The sequence below is a fragment of the Enhydra lutris genome, unplaced genomic scaffold (assembly GCF_002288905.1).
Source record: "Enhydra lutris kenyoni isolate GAN:26980312 unplaced genomic scaffold, ASM228890v2 scaffoldscaffold22, whole genome shotgun sequence".
Taxonomy (NCBI): Eukaryota; Metazoa; Chordata; class Mammalia; order Carnivora; family Mustelidae; genus Enhydra; species Enhydra lutris.
Genome location: NW_019154106.1, coordinates 17,712,490 through 17,733,769, shown reverse-complemented (window position 1 = coordinate 17,733,769; position 21,280 = coordinate 17,712,490). Strand labels below are relative to the sequence as shown.

General features: G+C 52.5%; 1 protein-coding gene across 1 annotated transcript in view; it reads left to right on the top strand.

Moving 5' to 3' along the window:
- LOC111149583 (cryptochrome circadian clock 2) overlaps positions 1–19,615 on the top strand; it is a 36,140-nt gene extending 16,525 nt beyond the window's left edge. The window contains exons 6-12 of the mRNA XM_022506701.1: positions 3,766–3,906; positions 4,978–5,289; positions 5,534–5,685; positions 6,010–6,212; positions 6,536–6,628; positions 7,797–7,938; positions 17,328–19,615. Of these exons, the coding sequence (XP_022362409.1) occupies positions 3,766–3,906; positions 4,978–5,289; positions 5,534–5,685; positions 6,010–6,212; positions 6,536–6,628; positions 7,797–7,936 (1,041 nt within the window). The 3' untranslated portion in view covers positions 7,937–7,938; positions 17,328–19,615. The remainder of the gene's footprint in view (positions 1–3,765; positions 3,907–4,977; positions 5,290–5,533; positions 5,686–6,009; positions 6,213–6,535; positions 6,629–7,796; positions 7,939–17,327) is intronic.
- Positions 19,616–21,280: the final 1,665 nt, after the last annotated feature.

The following is a 21,280-nucleotide window of genomic DNA, read 5'->3' as shown; positions in this document are numbered from 1 at the left end:
GAGGAAGTGGTGTGCCTCTTTCCCAAAAGCTCCTGGAAAAGTCCCGAGGAGTGTTTTCACTGGCCTGACTCAGTCACCATGGGCAGGGAAGGGGGTGCTCTCCCTGGCCAGACTTGCATCCTGAGCCTGCTCCCAGAGTCCGAAGGGGAGCTTAGCTCCACTTCACCCACTTGGGCTGAGATTAGGGAAGGCTGGATCACTGCAAGAAAATTCGGTGCTATCACCGAAAAGGGGAGACAAACCATGTGATCTTTACTACTGGGTTACCCAAGATAGTAGAGGGCAAGCATCTCTTTTTAAAGTATCCCCATTTTGGGGGACACCTGGGTGGCTCAGTGGATTAAGCCTCTGCCTTGGGCTCAGGTCATGACCTCAGAGTCCTGGGATTGGACCGCATCCGGCTCTCTGCTCAGTGGGGAGCCTACTTCCTCCTCTCCCTCTCTGCCTGCCTCTCTGCCTACTTGTGATCTCTGTCTGTCAAATAAATAAATAAAATCATTAAAAAATAAAATAAAATATCCCCATTTTTAAAATATTTATTTGACAGACAGAGATCACAAGTAGGCAGAGAGGCAAACAGAGAGAGGTGGGGAAGGGGGAAGCAGGCTCCCCACTGAGCAGAGAGCCTGATGCCAGGCTCTATCCCAGAACCCTGAGATCATGACCTGAGCTGAAGGCAGAGGTTTTAACCCACTGAGCCACCCAGGCGCCCAAGTATCCCCATTTTTAAATGAAAATGGAATGATAGAACAGCAGCATTTTGCAGCCTTCAATGATGCCGCGTTGTACATTAATGACTGCTGACCCCATAAAGAGCTCTGGGCAGGCATTCTGTCCCCCCACAGCCTTGTGGAATCAAACGTGAGTCCATTCCTGTCTCTGGTACCAGCCACCAATTTGCAGGCAGTATACCATGAGTGTGCAAATAGCAAAATGCAGACTGTGAGAATCAGTACAAGTCAAATGGCCTGGATTCTTCCCCCAAAAAACTGCAAGGGAAAGGAAGAAATGACCGAAATATGTAGACTAAAAGAAACTTAAATAACACACCATAGTCCCATAGATGGCCAGGGCTACACGGTAGTGCCTACAGATGCATGTGCAGTTGAAAAAAACCCACTTAAAAATGCAAGGAACAGGGGCACCCAGGTGCCTCAGTTGGTTAAGTGTCCGAGTCAGGCTCCTTGCTGGGCATGGAGCCTGCTTAAGATTCTTCCTCTCCCTCTGCTCCTCTACCCCTCTAAAAAATGCAAGGAAAAACTGAAAAGATAAAGCCCTCCCTCCAAATGTGCTTTGCCAAACTAGAAAAATGTTAACATTTTTACATGCAAAGAAGTGATTATTATAAAAGTTGGGTGAGCGGTCACTTGTGAGGCCGGGAAGGGACCATGACGGATGGGTTTCTGGGGCGGCCGGCAGAGGTCTAGTCCTTGAACTGCTGTGATGGTTGCACGAGTGTTTGCCTTAGAATAATTTGTTAAGCCACACATCGTGTTACTTCCGTATCTGTATTTTACTTAACATAAAAAGGCTTTCGGAGGGAGGTGCGGAAGGGCGTGAGCAGGCAAATATACCTAGTGTTTGGCAGAGGCACTTAACCCAACACCTGAGGGGCTACCTGAAGAGGAAGGGACTGTTAGGTTGAGACTTGCAGGGAGAGTCAGAGTTAACCAGGGGAAGGTGAGTGAAAAGCAGGACAACATTCCGGGCCGAGGGAGCTGCGTGCAGAGGGCCACGAGAGCATGGTGCTTACAGAGAGTGACGAGAGATGAAGCTAGAAAGACAGGCTCACCCAGTCGGTTACTTATAAGTCATGTTTAAGATTGGGGCTCTGATTTGCAACGACATGGATGGAACTAGAGGGTATTATGCTTAGCGAAATAAGTCAATCGGAGAAAGACAACTATCATATCTCCCTGATACGAGGAAGTGGAGATGCAGCGTGGGGGCGTTGGGGGGAAGGAAAAGAATAAATGAAACAAGATGGGATTGGGAGGGAGACAAACCATAGGAGACTCTTAATCTCACAAAACAAACTGAGGGGGCCCGGGGGGAGGGGGGTAGGGAGAGGGTGGTTGGGTTATGGACTTTGGGGAAGGTGTGTGCTATGGTGAGTGCTGTGAAGTGTGTAAACCTGGCGATTCACAGACCTGTACCCCTGGGGCTAATAATACATTACATGTTTATAAAAAAATTTTTTTAATTTAAAAAAAAAAAAAAGATTGGGGCTCTGTCCTAAGAGCAACAGGAAGCCCAGTGCAGGACGGTGTTCTTGAGCCATTGCCCTGCTCCTGGTATGGAGATGGAATTAGAGGGGGCTGAGAAGAGAGGCGGGAAGGTCTTGCTGGGAGGCTGTCACAGTTGTCTAGTCTACATTTTAGCCTGAGCCAGGTTAGTAGCAAGAGGGCTGGGAAGAAAAGGACAGATGGGAGGAGAATTTGAACAGTAGAATTGACAGGGTTTGGTGACAAGGAAGTCAAAGGTGATTGCCAGGCCTCTGGCTTGGGCATCCAAGTGGACGACCATGTACTTTCTGAGATAGGAATGCCCATGGAAGGGTGGTCTGAAGACAAAAGCTCTTATTTTGAGGGGCCTGGATGGCAGTCAGGCAGAGCTGCTGGCAGGGAGCTGGCTGGAGAGATCTGGGAGTCTAGCGAAGCAGGAGGCGAGCAGTTCGAGCTGGAGCCACCAACGTGTTGATCCCCTGCACAGAGGTAGTGTTGGGAGCCATGGCGCTTGGACATGCCTCCCCAGGAACACAGTTGAGTCGGGGCCCAGCACAGAGCCCTGAGATGCCAACGCTGAAGGGGTTGGGAGGGGAAGCAGCCAGCCACGTGGAGGCAGCCAGGAACGTGTGGAGACCAGAGGCCAAGGGAACGAGGGTGTGGAGGCTGGAGTAGGGTGAGGTGTGCTGAGAGGTCCACAAATATGCCAGGCAGGCGCCTGCAGGACTCAGTGGCATGGAGATCACCGAGACTCTGGTGGGAGCCAGCCTGGGGGAGGGAGCAGTGAAGGCAGAAGCCAAGAAGTGCCTCTGGCTGTGGGACATGGTCCACAGGCTTCCTAAAGGGCCTTTTTTTTTTTTTCTTTTGTTTTCAAAGAAACAACATGATTTGCCCAATGTTATTGGAGTGGAAACGAGAGAGAGAGAGAGAGAGAGAGAGAGAGAGAGAGATGGAAGGTGCAGGGGAAGGAAGAGGGGAGAGATTTAGAGCCAGGGGAGGCCTTGGCCTTGGGCAGAATCACTGGAGAGGGAGAGGCGGTGGGGAGGGGGAGGCGTGGACATAGTTGAGTTTGCAGATTTGGTGGCTAAGAGTTGAGGAGTTTTTCAGCTGAAGGTTTGCATTTCAGCAAAAAGCAAAGTTGTCTATTGAGGGGTGGTGGGGAAGTGTGGAGGAGGAGGCCTGCAGAGTTGTAAAGTTTGTGAAGGAGGCATCACAAATCACAAGGAGAAAGAGGGTGTGAGGAGTTACGGAAGAAAAAGTTTTCAGCTGGAGATGGAATCTGGAGTTGGCAGCTATGTCCCCCCATCCCTGGTTCTTAGCACCTCTGTAACCCCAGAAGAGCCACATAACCCTTCGAGCTTCGTGGTTCATTTTCAAGAGGAGGTACTGATAAGTGCTGCCCCAGTGGGTTGTTCAGACCCCACGGGAGAAGCCATGTAGCCATGAGCCGCGAAGCAAAGCGCCAAGTACGCCAGCACCTCGGGGTTGTTCTCTGCAATGTCCAGGCCTTTCCTTTCTTCACCTTCTCCTCCCGCTGTAGGCCTGGGTTGCCAACTACGAGAGACCCCGAATGAATGCCAACTCCCTGCTGGCCAGCCCCACGGGCCTCAGCCCCTACCTGCGCTTCGGCTGCCTCTCGTGCCGCCTCTTCTACTACCGCCTGTGGGACCTGTATAAAAAGGTGAGGGGGCGGCGAGGCCAGCACACCCTGCCCCCGCTCGCAGCCCCGCGGACCAGCCTTCTGGGCCAGTCAGACACCCTGCAGAGGGTTGGTGGGGACCGGGTTGTGGATTCTAGGGGTTCTTACGTGTGTGTATGGTCCAGAGAAGGTCGGGGGGGGGTCCACATTCAAACGTGGCAGAGCCCAGCACCACCCAAACAGCTGATCTAAGTAATCTCCAGGTTATCAAGAAGAGCAGGACAGGCCGAAAAGCTGAGCTCAGGGTGTGACCCTCGAGGTGGCAGATCCACTGGGAGCAGGTGCATGGGGGGCAAGCACTCGGGCTGGGAGGCAGGGAGGGCAGGACTGGAGCCAGTGCTGAGCAGAAGAGCACAGCAGTCCTCTGTGGGGCTGGTCCGCAGCATGTAATGGGGGAGTCCGGGAGCAGCTGCTGTCTACCACTGACAAGGAAATGACCTGGGCTGAAGGCAGGGCTGTCCTCTATGGACTGTAGGCAAATAACCCTAAGGTGGTGCGCCTGCCCCCAGAAGGAAAAGAGGGGGACACATCCACCTGTCCACCTTCAGCAGGTCGACCTTCCATCCGTGTCGTTTCATGCTGTTTCCCTGTCCTTGCCTAGAGCAGGATTGGGTGGCATGGGGTGGCTGTGCCAGTTTGAAATCTTGGGATTTCAGGAAAGTCGCTATTTGCAGGGAGGCCTGGGCTGATCTTTCAATTCCCTCAGACCCCAGGTCCAGGCTGTCATAATCTCTTATTTAACCAGAATCTAAAGTGAGCATTTTTTATGCATGCTGATGGGAAAACTCGCTTTGACTCTGTAGAAAGTGGAGCCAAGCAGGGACCCTTGAGGACAAGGGTGGGCCAGGCCTGAGGAGTTGGGTTCCCGGTGCCCACAGCCAGGGTCTGGGGTTTCAGACTGCGGGCACGCTGGGCCACTGCGAGGACGTAGCCCCTTCACGTGTCTATGCCACCACATTCATTGAGGCTCCAGACTGCTCTGGGGAGAGGTCTGAGTGACCCGGCGCCGAGGGCTGGGCGAGTGTTACATCCCTGTGCTACCCCACCCCCCAGGTGAAGCGGAACAGCACGCCCCCCCTCTCCCTGTTTGGGCAACTCCTGTGGCGAGAGTTCTTCTACACGGCAGCCACCAACAACCCCAGGTTTGACCGCATGGAAGGGAACCCCATCTGCATCCAGATCCCCTGGGACCGCAACCCCGAGGCCCTGGCCAAGTGGGCCGAGGGCAAGACAGGCTTCCCTTGGATTGACGCCATCATGACCCAGCTGAGGCAGGAGGGCTGGATCCACCATCTGGCCCGGCACGCCGTGGCCTGCTTCCTCACCCGCGGGGACCTCTGGGTCAGCTGGGAGAGCGGGGTCCGGGTGAGTCTCTCTCAGGGGAAGCTGGCCCATACCCTCTCATCAGGCCCAGCAAGGGTAGCCCTCTTCTGGCCTGGGGCATGGGGCGGGATCCCTGGACCCAGGGGATCCCCTCCAGATCCTTCTTGGCTTGCCGTCAGCAGGAGGGCTTTGGCTCTCTTTCTTCCATGGGGCGTGTGGTAACTTGGGAAGAACCCTAGCAGTAGGTCCCCATCGAGGCTGACTGTCCCACCCTCTCCCCATCTAGGTATTTGATGAGCTGCTCCTCGATGCGGATTTCAGCGTGAACGCAGGCAGCTGGATGTGGCTGTCCTGCAGTGCTTTCTTCCAGCAGTTCTTTCACTGCTACTGCCCTGTGGGCTTCGGCCGCCGCACGGACCCCAGTGGGGACTACATCAGGTAAGGATGCAGTCCAGGCTGTCTGGCTCCTGGCTGCGGGGACCGGCTCCTAAGATAAGATAGCCTTGGCCGGGGGCGCCTGGGTGGCTCAGTCCTTAAGTGTCTGCCTTCGGCTCAGGTCATGATCCCAGGGTCCTGGGATCGACTCAGCAGGAAGCCTGCCTCTCCCTCTCCCACTCCCCGTGCTTGTGTTCCCTCTCTCTCTGTCTCTTTCTGTCTCTGTCAAATAAATAAATAAAATCTTTAAAAAGTAAAATGTAGATACCCTTGGTCCTTCGAAGGAAAGTCGCAGCATGCTGACCCGCTGTCCGATGTGTGTTTCAGGCGCTACCTGCCCGTATTGAAAGGGTTCCCCTCTCGATACATCTACGAGCCCTGGAATGCCCCCGAGTCCATTCAGAAGGCAGCCAAGTGCATCATCGGTGTGGACTACCCCCGGCCCATCGTCAACCACGCTGAGACCAGCCGGCTCAACATCGAGCGAATGAAGCAGATTTACCAGCAGCTGTCCCGCTACCGGGGACTCTGTAAGGAGCCACTACTCCCATCCCCATCCCCTCACTCACTTAAGGGACGCCCCTGTGGGCTCAGCAGGGATTTCCATGTCCTTCCTGCAGAGGGAGACCAAGTACTCTCTTCTCAGCTATTAAGTTGACTTGACTTCCCGGAGCACAGGGCGCTCCAGGCTGGGCTGGATCAGGCCTCTCTGAAGTGTGGCGGGTGGGAAGAAGTGGAACCTCAGTGTCATGGCCCAGCACCCCCTGTCCCCCGCCGCCCATCCTGTCTTCAGCTGTGGCTCTCTGCATTCCCGTGAGATGACATTCTGATTGCTCCCCTGCCTCTCCCCCAGGTCTGCTGGCATCTGTCCCTTCCTGTGTGGAAGACCTCAGCAACCCGGTGGCAGAGCCCAGCTCGAGCCAGACTGGGAGCGTGAGCAGTGCGGGTGAGTAGCAGCTGGCCTCCTGTGGCCTGTGTCCGTCCAGAGACCACCGCAGAACTAGAGTCACGGGGGGCTGAAGACAAAGGCCGGAATGAGTCTATGCCCCATGTGCAGAGCTTATAGTCCACTTGGGAGAGACAAATAATAAAGGAACCATGCAAGATCGTTTCCAATAACAAGTGCTTTGGGGGAAATAAAATTGAACGATCTGACGTGAGAGGCGCTGGGGAAGGGGAACTCCCTCAGCTACTTCAGATCAGAGCGGTCGGGAATGCCCGTCTCAGCAGGGACCCAAGTGCCGAGCAGAACCCGGCTTTCCGGGAACTAGGAGAAGAGCATTCCAGGCAAAGGGAATAGCAAGAAAAGACCAGAGACATGCAAGGAACAGAAAGGGAAGCCAGGGTGGCCGGCATGTCTCAAGGGAGGAGTCAGAGTGAGACGAGGACAAGCTGTGGCAGGAGTGGCGTCCCCAGGCTCTGCATGGGTGAGGGGAGGAGTCTGTCGTCAGTGCTCTGAGAAGGCACAGCCGGGTGGTCAGCAGGGTGGAGGTGCGGGGTTCTGATCTAGGTTTTCAGAAGCTCACTCTGCCTGCTGTGTGGAGGGGACAGTGTGGGCAGGAGCAAGGACAGGGAGGCTAGAAAGGAGGCAGCCATGCTTGTCCAGGCAGGAGGTGGTGGCACAGCCTGGTGATGGTGCTGAATTCTTAGCCTCCCTCCCCCCCCCCCCCCCGCCCCGCACCCCGTCCCTGGGCTCTGGGCTAAGTATCAGTAAGGTGAGACCAGGAAGACCTCCAGGGTTTCCGCAGCTTGCCCGGCCAGGCCGGCTCCGCAGAGGAGGTGCTGCCTCAGGAGGCTGAGCCAGTGTCCCCGGGGCAATGCCTGACCTTGGAAGCAAGGGCTGCAGACAAGCCAAATCCGTCTCTGGCCTGGAGCCCGTGGGGCTTGGGCCCCAGAACTGGCCCTACTGCCAGCCTGCTGGGTTATGCTCTCCTTAGACATTTTCAGGGCAAGGTCACTGCCGAAAGGAAGGCTGAGGGGCAGGCCTGTGAAGCAACATGTGGGCACGGCTTCGGTGCAGGCTCCCCGCTCGGAAAAGAGCTGCCACTGCCCAGTTTTGGGTCATCTTGGCTTTAGTCACAGTCCGTGTGACACTTTGACCTGCTTCTCTACAGGCCCAAGACCACTCCCCAGTGGCCCAGCGTCCCCCAAACGCAAGCTGGAAGCAGCCGAGGAACCACCGGGTGAAGAACTCAGCAAACGGGCCAGGGTGGCAGAGTTGCGCGCCCCAGAGCTGCCGAGCAGGGATGTCTGAGAGTGAGTGACAACAGCGTAGAGGCACCTTTGGGAAGGAAGGTGGGAACGGGTTTGGAGCTGAAGGTTAAAACCCAGCAAATTAGATTAAAACCTGGTAGGGATTGCATGATTTTTTCCTTTGGATTTCAACTTTAAATTTCTACCATTCTGACTTGCATACTTTTAAATTTTAAAAGGACGTTTGAAAGAAAAGCCTTTTTATTTTTTTTACCAACTAAGGGAAAGAGAATAGTTTTTGACTCTTTCTACTTATCAAAGTGAGTCAGATCCAACAAAAAGAAAGCAGAGCCCAGGAGGTGAAGCTGTGGGAGAATCGGCCCCTTGGCAGGGTCTGAGGAGGCTCCCGGGCCCACTGCCACCACAGACAGGCTGCGTCCCATAGACAGGCCAGCGGAGGGCGGCACTCCCCTTCGGAAGAAAGAAAGGCAGAGGGCTCTGCGCTGGGGGGAGGCCCAGCCCCAGCTGAGGACCAGTAGGGTCTGGCTGCCCATCGTCGTCAGTGCCTCTTAAAGCCACTCCTTCATTCTCACCTTCCACATGGCCTTGGCTCTGGGCTTCCGTGTCAGCACTCAGCTTTCTTGGAAGCCCCCTGAGTGTCATGAAAAAACAAAAATAAAAACTGGCTCCTTCCACAGAGCAGGAAGGGACTTTCTTGCCTCTCTTGGGGAAGTATAAATTCCTCTTCTCGTTGAGTCATCATCTCAGGTGTTCCTTATGCACCGTGCCTGTGTCATTAGACTGGAGAGTGATTTTTTTTCTCTGTGGAACCAATTAATTCTTTTTTCCCAACCCTTCCATTTCGGGGCCAGGCGGGGCCATCTGGTTTGAGTATCTGTGCTCAAGTGCTGTGTTTGACGCTCGTGCCCTTTACCCTGCTAGGCTCTGTGTCATAGACGTTGCTGACTGATTTGTCCTGGCTTGTTCTAGAAGCACTGGCAGCCTTAGATACTACTTAGATACTACCAGTATCTAAGTATCTCAGATGCTACTCTCTTCGTTATCTCTTAGCTCTGTGATACTAAGCAAAGTTTATTCTCTCTTATAAATCTGGAGCTTGCCAGGCTGGTACTCCGACTTTCAGGTGAGAAGATCAAAGAATAGAGAGGGTAAACGTCTGGGTCAGGGTTGCTCAGGAAGCTAACGGCATCCAAGTCAGAATGAAATTGTCGCCAGCAGGTGTGTGAGGAGGGAACATGAGCATATAAGATGTGTTAGGATCCCCATCCACAAGCATTTAACAGTCTCCTTAGAAAAGAATACAAATAATTTATGATTCCTAGACTGATGATCTAGACGGCACACACTTCCCACAGGCCGGCTGTTGGTAGGTTGGGGTGATCACGGAACAGGACACAGACCTTTACACTTGGGGCTGAAAGGTGAGTTGGATTTAAGCCACAAGGAGGGCATTTCGGAGAAGAAAAATAGCTTCAGGATCACATGATCTTGCATAAATTCCTTAACTGCTATGAGATTTCATTTCCTCACCTCTAAATTCCGTTGTCATCGAGGTTCAATTATTGAATAGATCTGTCAGGTAGGATGCGTGGGGCCATTAGGAGTAGGAGAGCTGCCTACTGTGGCTCAAGCAAGTAGGGATTTATTTTTCTTCCTAACAAGAGGCCCTGAGGTGGGCATTGCTTGGTTGCTCAGCAATGTCAGAGCCCGTTTTTCTGCGCTTCTCTTGCTTCATGGTCTCAAGGTGGCTGCCACAGCCTCAGCCATCAGTACCTCAAGAAAGAAAGAGGAAGCAAGAAAGAAAAGGAATAGCAGAAATAGCTGCATTCATTCATCAGTAAACACATACCTGGTTTTTTAGCACAGTTTGCTGGACACTGTCATGCTTATCGGGATATTGGGACATGCCGAAGAAGGCGGACAAGGGCCTTCCGTCTTGGGTGCATCTTGGTGGAGGAGATAGACAAGGAACAAAGTCAAGAGGCTCTACGTGATATGAAAAAAATTAAAGTTGGTAAGAAGATAGGAAGTAAAGGTTGGGGCATAGTGAGGGTTGCAATTTTATATTAAGAAGATTATCAGGAGATGCCTCTCTTCCTCTTTATGAAGAAATTAAAAGCTTTCCCAGAGGGGCGCCTGGGTGGCTCAGTGAGTTAAGCCTCTGCGTTTGGCTCAGGTCATGATCTCAGGGTCCTGGGATCGAGCCCCACATCAGGCTCTCTGCTCAGCAGGGAGCCTGCTTCCTCCTCTCTCTCTCTCTCTCTCTCTCTCTGCCGGCCTCTCTCCCTACTTGTAATCTCTCTGTGTCAAAAAAAAAAAAAAAAAATTAAAAAAAAAAAAAAAGAAAAAAAAAAAGAAAAGGAAAGCTTTCCCAGAATACTGCTCCCCCAGGTTTTCACATTGGTCTCATGACTCCAGACTAAGAAATCCACGCCCAGTGTGGGAAGTGGGCATCTGGATTGTCAGGATTGGTTTACACCATTGGTTTTCCAACTTGAGTGAGCCGTAGAATCCCCTAGAGGATTTGTTAAACCACAGATTGCTGGGCCCCACTCCCAGAGCTTCTGATTCAGTAGGTCTGGAGTGAGGCCTGAGAATTTGCATTTCTAACAAGTTCCCAGCAGCTGATGATGCTGCCGTTCTGGGACTGAACTCTGAGAATCACTGACTTAGACCAATCATGATTCATTGTCTGTGTCAGGCCCATGAGCCACTGAATAAAATCTAGGTTTTGGTAGTGATGAAGTGTGGGTACTGGTAGACCGCTAACAGTGTCTAGTTAACATACAAGGCAGTTAGCCCAATGCCTGGCTCATAAACTCACAAGTATCCACTATTACTATTATAGTTACTGTTACCATTATTTTAGAAGAACAGAAGACTACTGTTGGGTTGGATCAGGAAGGGTCCTAAATGTCAGGCACGTGAATCCTCGGTGTACTCTGGACGCCAGGGGACATTTTGGAACAGGAGAGTGAAGTGATCAAACTGGCATTTTTGGAGGCATTAGTCTGGGGCCTGCAGAGGAAACGGTGGCAGTGTGGGAGCCAGCTGATCAGCGGGGATAGCCGTGACCCCAGATGAAAACGTTACAAGGGTGCAGAAGTCAGCCTGTCTCTGGCCTTGCCCTCCAGGAAATTATTCTTTGGCCTATTAGGATCTTAAGGACTGATTCTCAAGGTTTACTATGCCCTTTGTCATGGCTCATGGCTCAGAAGTGGGAGCTAGGAGGCCAGAGGACAAGACAGACTAGAGAGGAAGGCACGTGTTCTTTGGAAACCCTCCAAGAGGAGAGGACACTGGGTCTCACTGTCCGCAGCTGTAGTGCCTGGTCCTCGGCGCCCAGCATCCCCATCCGCAAAACAGTGATGATAGCACCTCGTCAGGGCGCCTGGGTGGCTCAGTGGGTTAAGCCTCTGTCTTCAGCTCAGGTCATGATCTCAGGATCCTGGGATCAAGTCCCACATCAGGCTCTCTGCTCAGCAGGGAGCCTGCTTCCCCCTCTCTCTCTGCCTGCCTCTCTGCCTACTTGGTGATCTCTCTGTCAAGAGCACCTTGTCACCTTTCCTGCCCATCGAGCATACCCGGCAGGGGAAGAAAGTGTAAAACCACACATTCAAAGCCTTTGAACAAGTAAAATGCACCAGGGAAATAAAATCATGTTCCCATCTTGCCCACGTTTCTCAGGGCGTCTTGGATTGTATTATTGTTAATGTCAGTCAGAGGCAGCCCTCTGGGCTGAGTGGGCCACATAGCTGTGCCCACATGGCCTACGCTGACACCACGTTATACCGAGAAGACTTGCCCTCTTTCCCCTCTTCTCTTGGTCACTTTTAGTTGTGTGTCCTGGAGCACGGCACGTAGCCTTTCAAAGAGACGCTGTCCGGTATCTGTAAAGTGGGACTACTCAATCTTGACCAGCCTGAAGGCTCCGTCCTGAACCTTCTGAGGCCCCGTTCAGCTCTGAGCTCTATCGTTTTGTGGTTCTGTTATTTCTAATGCTTCAGACCTGTGGCAGTTCGCAGGGCAGACCATGATTTACAGTGTAAAACACGCCCTGATATCAGTAGGTTTCATGTTTACCTAAAACCCACACCAATGTCTGTTCTGCATCTGGTTTTATTGTACAATGTTCACTAAACTGAAAAATAAGCCAGCCCCCAAATAGCTGTTTCAGAGGCTTTCCCATAAGCCCCAAAGCTGCTGACTGCCCAGGATTCCATTAGCCTCCAATTGTGTCCAGATTTTTCTTATTGGTCCAAACATTTTACCATGGGGAACCGGCTCACGTGAGCCATTTACCCATCGGCTGGTGCACAGCGATCTGTTGAGAGAAGCCCCAGTGAATACAAAAGGCTCCTGACAGAGAATCGCCCCTCCCTTCCCCTCCCCTGCCCACGGTTCACCAGAGCTGGGTTAGCCCTGGAGCTTCACTGCCGAAAGCCTGACCCCTGCACTCTCCTCCTCGTCGTTTTGGCACTTCTTCCGTTGTGTGGCCATCCTCACAGGAAGCGGTGTGTGTGAAAGGCAGCGGGGCAGTCTGAAACAAGACACAGTGCAATGGCCGGGCTTCCCGCCCAGACCAGCCGGTGCATGGCGGTCCTGCTGCTCACTTCCCGGGAGGCTTTGCCTGCCGAGTTTTCGCCCCTCTGCTTCTCACCCTGGAAACGAGAAGTTGGGATACACTCCCCACCTCCATCCCCCCAGTGGCTGCTGGTTGACTGCCGTCCCCCCCCCCCCATTGCTGTAGGATTTGTATGGTGTGGGGAGGGATAGTGTGTCATTGACATGAGGAATGAGACGGAGCTGAGAGCCCAGCTTTGTACCCCATCCTGGCCCATCTGGGCCCAGCTGCACCTCTGTTCTTCCCCATTCCTAACTTGGGAGTCTGTAGCAAGCCTTCTGCCCCTGTCAAGCTCCTGGACACTGAGACTTGGTTACAGGCTCCAAACGAAGTTTCCGCCCCCTTATCTGCTGAGGCAGTCTCCTGCGTGCGCTTCACACACACCCGTCCCGGGCTAGGATCGGGGGCAGGGCGGCCTCACAGACTGGGCTTTCTTGTTCACATCTGGCACACGGGTGGGGGGGGTGTAGTCCTAACACTGGGTACACCGAGGGGGGCACCGTTAAGTCACTTTGTGTTCCAGCAGCTGCTTCTGGGGTTGCTGTATTTAATGACAGGTTGAAAGAGTCGGACAATTGAGAGATTGATTTTTCAGCACATGTTTTATGAGTTGATTTTTCCCTTGGTGCCTCCCCCAAGCTGTTCTTCCCTTTCTCTTAGTGCTGCTGTCATCACTTTCCTACAGGGCCTCATTTGCCTTCCCCAGCCCCTTTTTTCTGCAGACTTATGCTCTGGCTTGAGAACGAGAGCACAGGAACTGTCTAGTTATCTGCCGATCAAGCAGCTTGAGGAACTAGTTGACTGGGCCTTTGACTAACTTTGTGGACCAGAACAAGCTGGTTCTTCCAAACCATGGTGTTCTGTATTTGTGGTTTTGAACCCATCACAGAGGGACTTGGATCACTGGGCCTTATCTGTGGCCACACACTGCCAGCTCCCTTCCTGAGCCTGCCGCATAGCACAATTTTGCCCAAGTCAACATGGGTCTGAAGTGTTAGCCTTAGAGCCACCTGGCTGCTTAAATTCCCAGTTTTTTTTTTTTTTTGAAGATTTTATTTATTTATTTGATAGAACACACAAACCGGAGGGACAGGGAGAGCAGACTCCCTGCTGAGCAGAGAGCCCGATGTGGGGCGGACTCTGAGACCATGACCGGAGCTGAAGGCAGAGGCTTAACTGACTGAGTCACCCAGGTGCCCCATGTTCTCAGTTCAGGCGTTTGTTGTTATCCTTTGGGAAATGTTGGAATTGTGATGCAGAATAATTGAGCTGACAAATGCATTGCTCGGGTTTTAGATGTGGGGGCGACAGGGTACATCTTAGGCTCTCGTAGTGACTGGAGTACCCGCCCGTTACCAGTGTATGCCAGATGGAAAAGGGAAGCGTTGCACATGAAAGAACATAGCCTCTTGATTATCATACTTTAAAGTACATGAGAATCATTATAAGCCCAATTCGAATTCAGCGAACGCCATCAACAGATTGTGTGCTGGGTCATTTTCACTGTGGGGTGTAAAAAAAAATCACCAAGACAGTTGACAGGCAAAGCATATTAGAAAATAATCTTATAAATTTGATTAAAGATGCTCACAAAGTCACCTGATTCACAGACAGTGTTTTCTATACATTTAGTGGCCTGGGAAGTCTTGGGCCATCCCCCGAGAAAACATAATGAAAACGAGCAGTTAAGAAGAGATAGGATTTTTGATGCTTTTTGGTAAAAAGACCATCTAAGTATTTGAATTAAACCAGTCCCTGAAAAGGGCATTTTTAACCAAAAGCAAGCCACCACTGTTAGCAAGCACGTGGATCCATTATTCATGTGATCTCAGGAGTGAAGGCAGGGCTCTTATCCTCTCTTCCACAAAGGCCCCGCAGACCCTGGACAGCCACCATAGAGAGCCATTGCCCAATGAAGTAAGTGCGCGTCTCCTCCCTTGTAGGGTCAAGAGGGAGAGGGAGCCTGGAAATCAGTCCTTTAACACATACCCAGTGTCACCTTCTGTTGCCAAGCCCTGGCTCCATAAGCAACAATCAGAAGCACTTAGAGGCAAGTTTTCCAGAAGCTATGAAGACCACTGGCTACAGTTAAACAGTTTGCCTGCACAATTAGGCCACCAGGTGTTTGATCAGAGAATCTGGGAAAGAGAAGGCTTTCTCTCTCCTTAGTTACAAGGACGTCATTGCTTCAAATTCTGGATCAGTCCTGTCAGATCTACCATGGATGCCACAAGTATAATTTTAAATTTCTAGTAACTACATTGGGAAATAAGTGAAATTAATTTAGTAATACATTTTTTCCAGCCATACATAGGCATTGGTTTGCAAACCATATTGGGGTTACCTGTGCTTGGGAGAGTCAGATAAAGGATAGAAGCCCCCCCAGAAAGTGGTAGCTACTCACACAGGAGAATGTGCGCCGACCTTCAAGGCCCTCATGGATCGCCCCTTAAGCCTATCCTTGGACCCAAAAAAAGTCCAAGAACCCCAGAGTAAGAGCTAGTGTTCTAAGGAATTTGTATGCACTCTATCTTCCCCTATCCCAAAAGGTGGAGAAAACACAAGAAACAGAGGTATCGGGAAGAGGACCCTCTCCAGTCCTGAAATTTGCAGTTTCAGAAGCAAAGTCATCTCTGGCTTAACGGGTCAGAGCGAGACCTGTGTGTAAAATATATATCACATCCTGTCTCAGTAAACATATGTATGCTTTAGAAACTGACACATTTATTTATAGGTAAAACATGGCTAGCTGATTATTATGGTACAAGCTTAAAGGAAAAATTTATTGAAAATAATACATACATTAGGGGCCCCTGGGTGGCTCAGTGGGTTAAGCCTCTGCCTTCAACTTAGGTCATGATCCCAGGGTCCTGGGATCGAGCCCCGCGTCAGGCTCTCTGCTCAGTGGGGAGCCTGCTTCCCCCTCTCTCTGCCTGCCTCTCTGCCTACTTGTGATCTCTCTCTGTCAAATAAATAAAATCTTTAAAAAAAAAGAAAACAATACATATATTAATGAGGCTCTCAGTACTAACCCATTCAGGTACCTGCCCTTAAGTTTGCTCTTCGTTTTCTTTCCCTAGCTTCCAGATAACTTACCATCATCCAGATACAGTCTGCTTCAGAATCGCATTTGTCTTCAAAGAGTTGCACGTGTCCGGAGACTGATTTTGAATCTCTGGCTCCAGTGTCTGTGACCGTGCGGAGCGCGTTCCCTCTTCTGTTAAATTCCGAACTTCCATTCATGTTGCTCGGTTGTGTATTAGCCTTCATGCCACCAGGCAAAGTTCCCTTTTGTGTCCTCTGGAAGTCTGGATGAGGAGTGCCGTGATAGAGAGATTGCTTCGTGGTGAAAATACGAGTGTTGGTGTCTGTCCTGGGTTTCCTGGCTTGGCTTGGTGACTTTTGATGCTGTCATCCTGGGCCACTTGTCCTGTCTACCTTCTGTTTTCTCATCTGTACAGCTAGAGGCCATGTCTTCAGGATTAACAGGATCACGAACTGTTTTAGTTTGCGAGCGTGGTCAGAATAAGGTGCCACTGACTGGGGGACTTCAACAACAGAAGTCTGTTCTCTCGCAGTTCTGAGGGCTCGGCATCTGAGAGCAAGGCGCTGGCTCGACGCTTCCTCTGAGGCCTCTTTCCTTGGCTTGCAGATGGTTGCCTTCTTCCTGTGTATGCCTGTGTCCTAATCCCCTCTTGTTATAAGGTCGCCAGTCATATGGGATTGGGGCCTACCCTAATCACCTCACTTAACTTAATTACCTCATTAAAGACCCTTTCTCCAAATACAGTCACATTATGTGGCACTGGGGGTTAGGCCTTTAACATACGAATTCGGGGAAGGACACAGTTCAGCCATAATACAACTGTATAGGGGCGCCTGGGGGGCTCAGTCGGTTAAGTGTCTGCCTTCGACTCAGGTCATGATCCCAGGGTCCTGGGATCGAGCCCTGCATCAGGCTCCCTGCTCAGCTTCTCCCTTTCCCTCTGCTGTTCCCCCTGTTTGTGCTCTGTCTCCCTCTCTCTCTGTCAAATATATTAATAAAATCCTTTTTAAAAATACAACTGTATAGTGCCTGACTGCATTAGGAAAAGTGAGCCTTAGTATCATCTGCCTCACATCATTTAAACGTACAGACCTTTACTGGAACCCCTCAGGTCTCTGTACCCTCCGAGATACACTAGACCTATTTAAACAGGCAACCCAGCATTGTGAGTGGCCTGCCCTGTCCTCTGTTCTCCGACATGAGGCCATTTCTTCCCTCTGCTCCAAATTCAGGATGTTATAAATATTTAAAATGACTCCTCCTTGTGTCTCCGTGATACCCACCCCCCAGGTATTCTCTCACAGCGCCCAGGATTCTTTTATCTCTGTGTGGAAATTTGCTTACCTGCTGATTCTAAACTCGGTCATTGCCTTCATCTTCCAATTCCTGGCCCCCGCTGGCTTCTCTTCTGCTGTTTGTTTTCTGTGTCTATGGCAGCAGCCACTGTGCCTTGATTTGAAAACAGCCCTTGTCCTGTCAGAGTGCCCATCACCCAAGGCCTGCGGGGAGTCCCTGTGGCCTCCTCCTCCTCCTCCTCTCCTGCCCTGAGCCCTGGAGCCAAGGAGGCGCCCAGGGTCTGCAGGGAGAGCTTGTCCTGTGCACTGCCTCCGAGGGGCAGCGCTCAGACCTGTGCCGCTCACGCCAGGCTCTTCCTGGTTCGCGGTCTGAGTGTCCTCAGAGAAGCAGCCAGAGGAGTTTGTGTCCCCGGGCCACCGAGCAGCGCCCTTAACGCTCCCTTTTGCACTTGTTTTTGTCTTTCAGCGGCAGCGCTGTAGCTCTGTGAGCGAAGCCTGGGAGCCCGAGCAGCCTCCGGGGCAGCAGAGTGCGACCTGCAGAAAAGCTGATCACCGGCGGAGACTAGACTGAGCGAACATGTGTGCTTGTGTGTACGCGTGTGCGGGGAAGGAGTGGTGTGCGTGTTTGCGTGTGCATGCATCTGTTTACACTCTCGTGATTCTGAGCACGGCTCGGGCTGGGGGAGCACGTGTAGCAGCTTTACCTCAGCCTCCAGACGCCAGGCTGGAGGTCATGGCAGTGACTTTCAGCCAAACCTGTCCCTGGGAGCCAGCCACCTTGTCTGAATAGGAGAGTAGTAGGACCCTAGCTGGGACTCTGGCGCCTGCTCCACCCACCCTGACCCTGAGCCCTTCCTCCCTCTCTCATCACATCAGACTGAGGAGCAGGAGGACGACATTGCTGGCTTTTGTCCAGAGCATGGGATTCTAGAAGCAGCCAGGGCCCTGCTGAGTTCCTGCTTTATGATGCGGGAGGCTGGGCAGGCTGGAGGGGACAGATGCTCTCCAGATACAGTCACCTGGCTTCTTTCTCATCTGAAAATTTCCTGCCACCGGGTCCTCCAGAGCCCTCCTCGGGCATCTGGCACTGAACCTGAGGCTGTAAATAGATCTGAAAACATGCCGCCATCACAGGGAGGTACACCCAGATACCGGACTCATGTGCCATACCCACGGTACTGTAGACGCTAGCCCAAAAAGTGCCCGCCTTTCTGGAGCTGAAAACCTAAAGTTAGGAATTGAATTGCAGCTTTTACTATTCCTGCCTCAGAAGCTGAGAGCCAGCCTCAGCACTGACTGTGGAGGCTCGGTGCCTCCACAAGGAAGAAGCCAGGTTCCTGGTGCCAGAAAGCCCCCTGGTTCCTCTAGCCACACCACAGTGCTGCACTGAGGTCAGCTGACACCCAGCCAGGAGAGCCATTCTGTCCCGTGGTCTGTAGGCTTCTGGGGAATGCCTGGGACTGGTCAGCATCGAAGCTCTTATGTCCGCTCTGCCAGTGGCCGGATACCAAGGACCCCGGCAGGTGGACTCAGGGGGGAACTGCCAGAGACAGCTGGGAGATGTCCGAGCAGAGCTCTCAGCCAGCACATCGACCCTTCCAGATGCAGCCGGTGGGAGGTTTGACCCAGAGAAGCCAAGGCCTTGCATTCCGGGACTGGCCTGGCCTCCCACCTCAGCCCTCCCACTGTTAAAGGCCTGTGTTGAGAAGGACATAATGAAAAGGACTGTGTGGTCAGCTACAGCCAGTCTTCCTTCCACCCTGTGGCCTGCACGTGAGCCACAATGTGTGTGTGTGTGTGTGTGTGTGTGTGTGTGTACAGGTGCGTGTGTAACTGAGAGGCTGATTTCTCTTTGGATTTTGTCCTCATGTGTAACATTAAGCTGGCCTCTGGGCCTTTTCCTCTCTACCTCCCTGTGACCTTTCCCAGCCTCATAGCTGTTAACTCCCTTGGCCCTTGCCCTGTCCCTCATTGTCTTCCTCTGTCCTCGGACCAGAACCCTGGGGTCAGGCCTCTGTTCCCTCAGCTGTGCAGCACGTTGACAGGCTCCTTCCTGAGATGTCCTCAGGCTTTCTCAGCCGGAGAGATGCCTTCCGAGTCCCCCTGTTGTATGTGTGTCACCCTCACTAGAAATGTCCCGTAATCGTGGGGGAAGCAGGGCCCAGGTGATGGTGTGTATTCAGAGCGTTGAGTTGGGATCTTCTCTGTTCCCCCAGCCCCAGCCTGGAGGAAGGAGAATTGGGGGCTGTTGCCAGAAGGGGAGTAGAGCGAGCCTGGAAGGGCTGTTCTGAGGGATCGGGAACGCCAGAGGGCTTGGGCCCAGAGTCAGGATTTGTTCAGCAGCGCCTTCAGATACCAGGATGTTTCCCTTCTCCTGCCAGTGAGATGACAGCTCTCTTCCCCAAGGTACAAGTTGGCGGGACCACCTCCCCCTGCTTCACCATCCCTGGCAAGCTGGCGCATTCCCAGCGGAACAGAGTGGTCCCCTCCCAGGGCTGGGAGGGCCGGGCTGAGGGAGGGTGCATCCACTGGCCCAGAGCTCCACCACGGCTTCGTGCCTCCCCTCTTCTAGCCCAAGTGTCCCCGGGGCTGCTACAGAACGTTGACCCAAATCCTAATCCAAGGGCCAGCATGGGGAAGAGATGGTCGCAGGCAAAATGCACTTTATACAGAGATTTCTTATTACTGGGAAGGTGCGTTTCTCCCACAGTGTGTGAATATTCACGTGTTTCATAAATGTCTGATCCTGTCTGAGCAAAGCTGTGTTGTTGTCAATCTGTGGGAGATCTGGGGACCAGAAGTCAGTAAGGCTGAGCCTGAGTGAAGCCTTAATACCAGACCATCTTGCTTCTGCTGGAACCAGGAGCTTCTCACCCCTCCTCAGACTTGGCAGGGAGGGGAGGGATGGGTAGAGATGGGGGAAGCTGGAGGCCCCTAGGTGAGCAGGCAGGGCAGACTAGTGGCAGCTCCAGAGCTTAGCCGGAGTTGGGGTGGGGGTGGTGGGGGTGTTCAGTCAGCCAGAATGGTACAGAGCACTCCAGGCCCGGGATGAGGTTTCTGAGTTCTGTCCTGCAGTGACTCAGCCTCTCAGGCCACCTAAAGCCCCAGGGCCAAGGTTCAGTGAGTGGCAGGGTTCTCTCCAGGCCCCCAAGCCACCCTTTATCTCAACTCAGCCGCTTAAGCACTGTGTGGTGCGGCGGGCATGCAAGCGGCCAGTGCTGAGTCTAGGTGGTGGAGCTCTGCCCACAGCCAAGCCCAGGGCCCGGATGCTGGCGTTGTCTCATGCCATCTGGCTGGAGAGTGGCCTCTTTGCAGTGTATGTGGGCTTTTCTACGGTAGTTTCTAGGCTTGGACCCCTGGAAGAGTTTTGGTAGCTCACACCACACTCCAACTTCATGTGGGCAGCGGCTCAGACAGGGCCCAAGAATACACAAATTGCCCTACACAGAGTGAGAAGTGGGGAAAGGGAGGAACTTATCCCTGGGATTCATCTCATTCTTAGCTCTGCTTTGAAGTTCCTTCCCACCAAGACCTGGACCTGTCCTTCCCTCTCTCCCTTCTGGCTTCTCTCTAATGTGGTTTTGGCTTCGCCTCAGGAGCTACAATGGCTTTGTTCTTGAGCAGAAGATTCTAGAAAATGGAGTTGTCCTACACACACACACACAATTCTCACCTAAGGATGCTCCTAGTTGAGGCAAGCACACACTCTTAAGCAACAATTATTAGCCACAATGGCAAGATTGCTTTCCTGGGAGCAAAAGCCAGGCATCTGAGCAGAAGGTGGTTACTGTTTGGTCCTAGTGAAAGGTGGCGGAGCCAAGATAGCAGGAAAGGTAAAGGGGTCACTCCTCTGGGCCCACCAGGGAGACAAGGCTTTGGCACTAGGTAGTATGATGTTCTTGGGGCTGGAGGTAGGGAGCTGTTTCCTGCAGGGCAGGTGCCTGCAGCTCCTTTCTGGGTGCTATGCTGAAGGAAGAGGGGGTGACATGACCAGTAAGTGGTCCAGATTTGCAAATGGGATCCCAAAAGCTGTGAAACAGTTTGTTCTGCCCCTTCTTCAGAGAGAGGTAAGGACAAGGCCTCTGTGGTTCTCAGGAGGCCAGAGAGACTCATAAGGTTTGGTCAGAGGCTCTTGACCCACCAAAGCTGGGGCCCTAGCCCTGGCCAGCAGTTTGAGTGTCCAACAGTCTGTGCTCTGTAGAAGAACTCATGGGCTTAGCCCACCTAGGGGAGAGATCAGAAGGGAACCATGGCCCAGAACTGGCAGGGGTAGAAGTGCTGGAGGGAGCAGAAAAACCACGAGAAGAAATTTCAAGAAGTCAACTATAGCAGCAGGAGGAAAGGCTGGCTCCTAGTCTTAGAACGTGAGAAGTCAGCCATGGGGTGTCTGTGGCTGCAAAAGAGAGGTGCTCTGCAAGA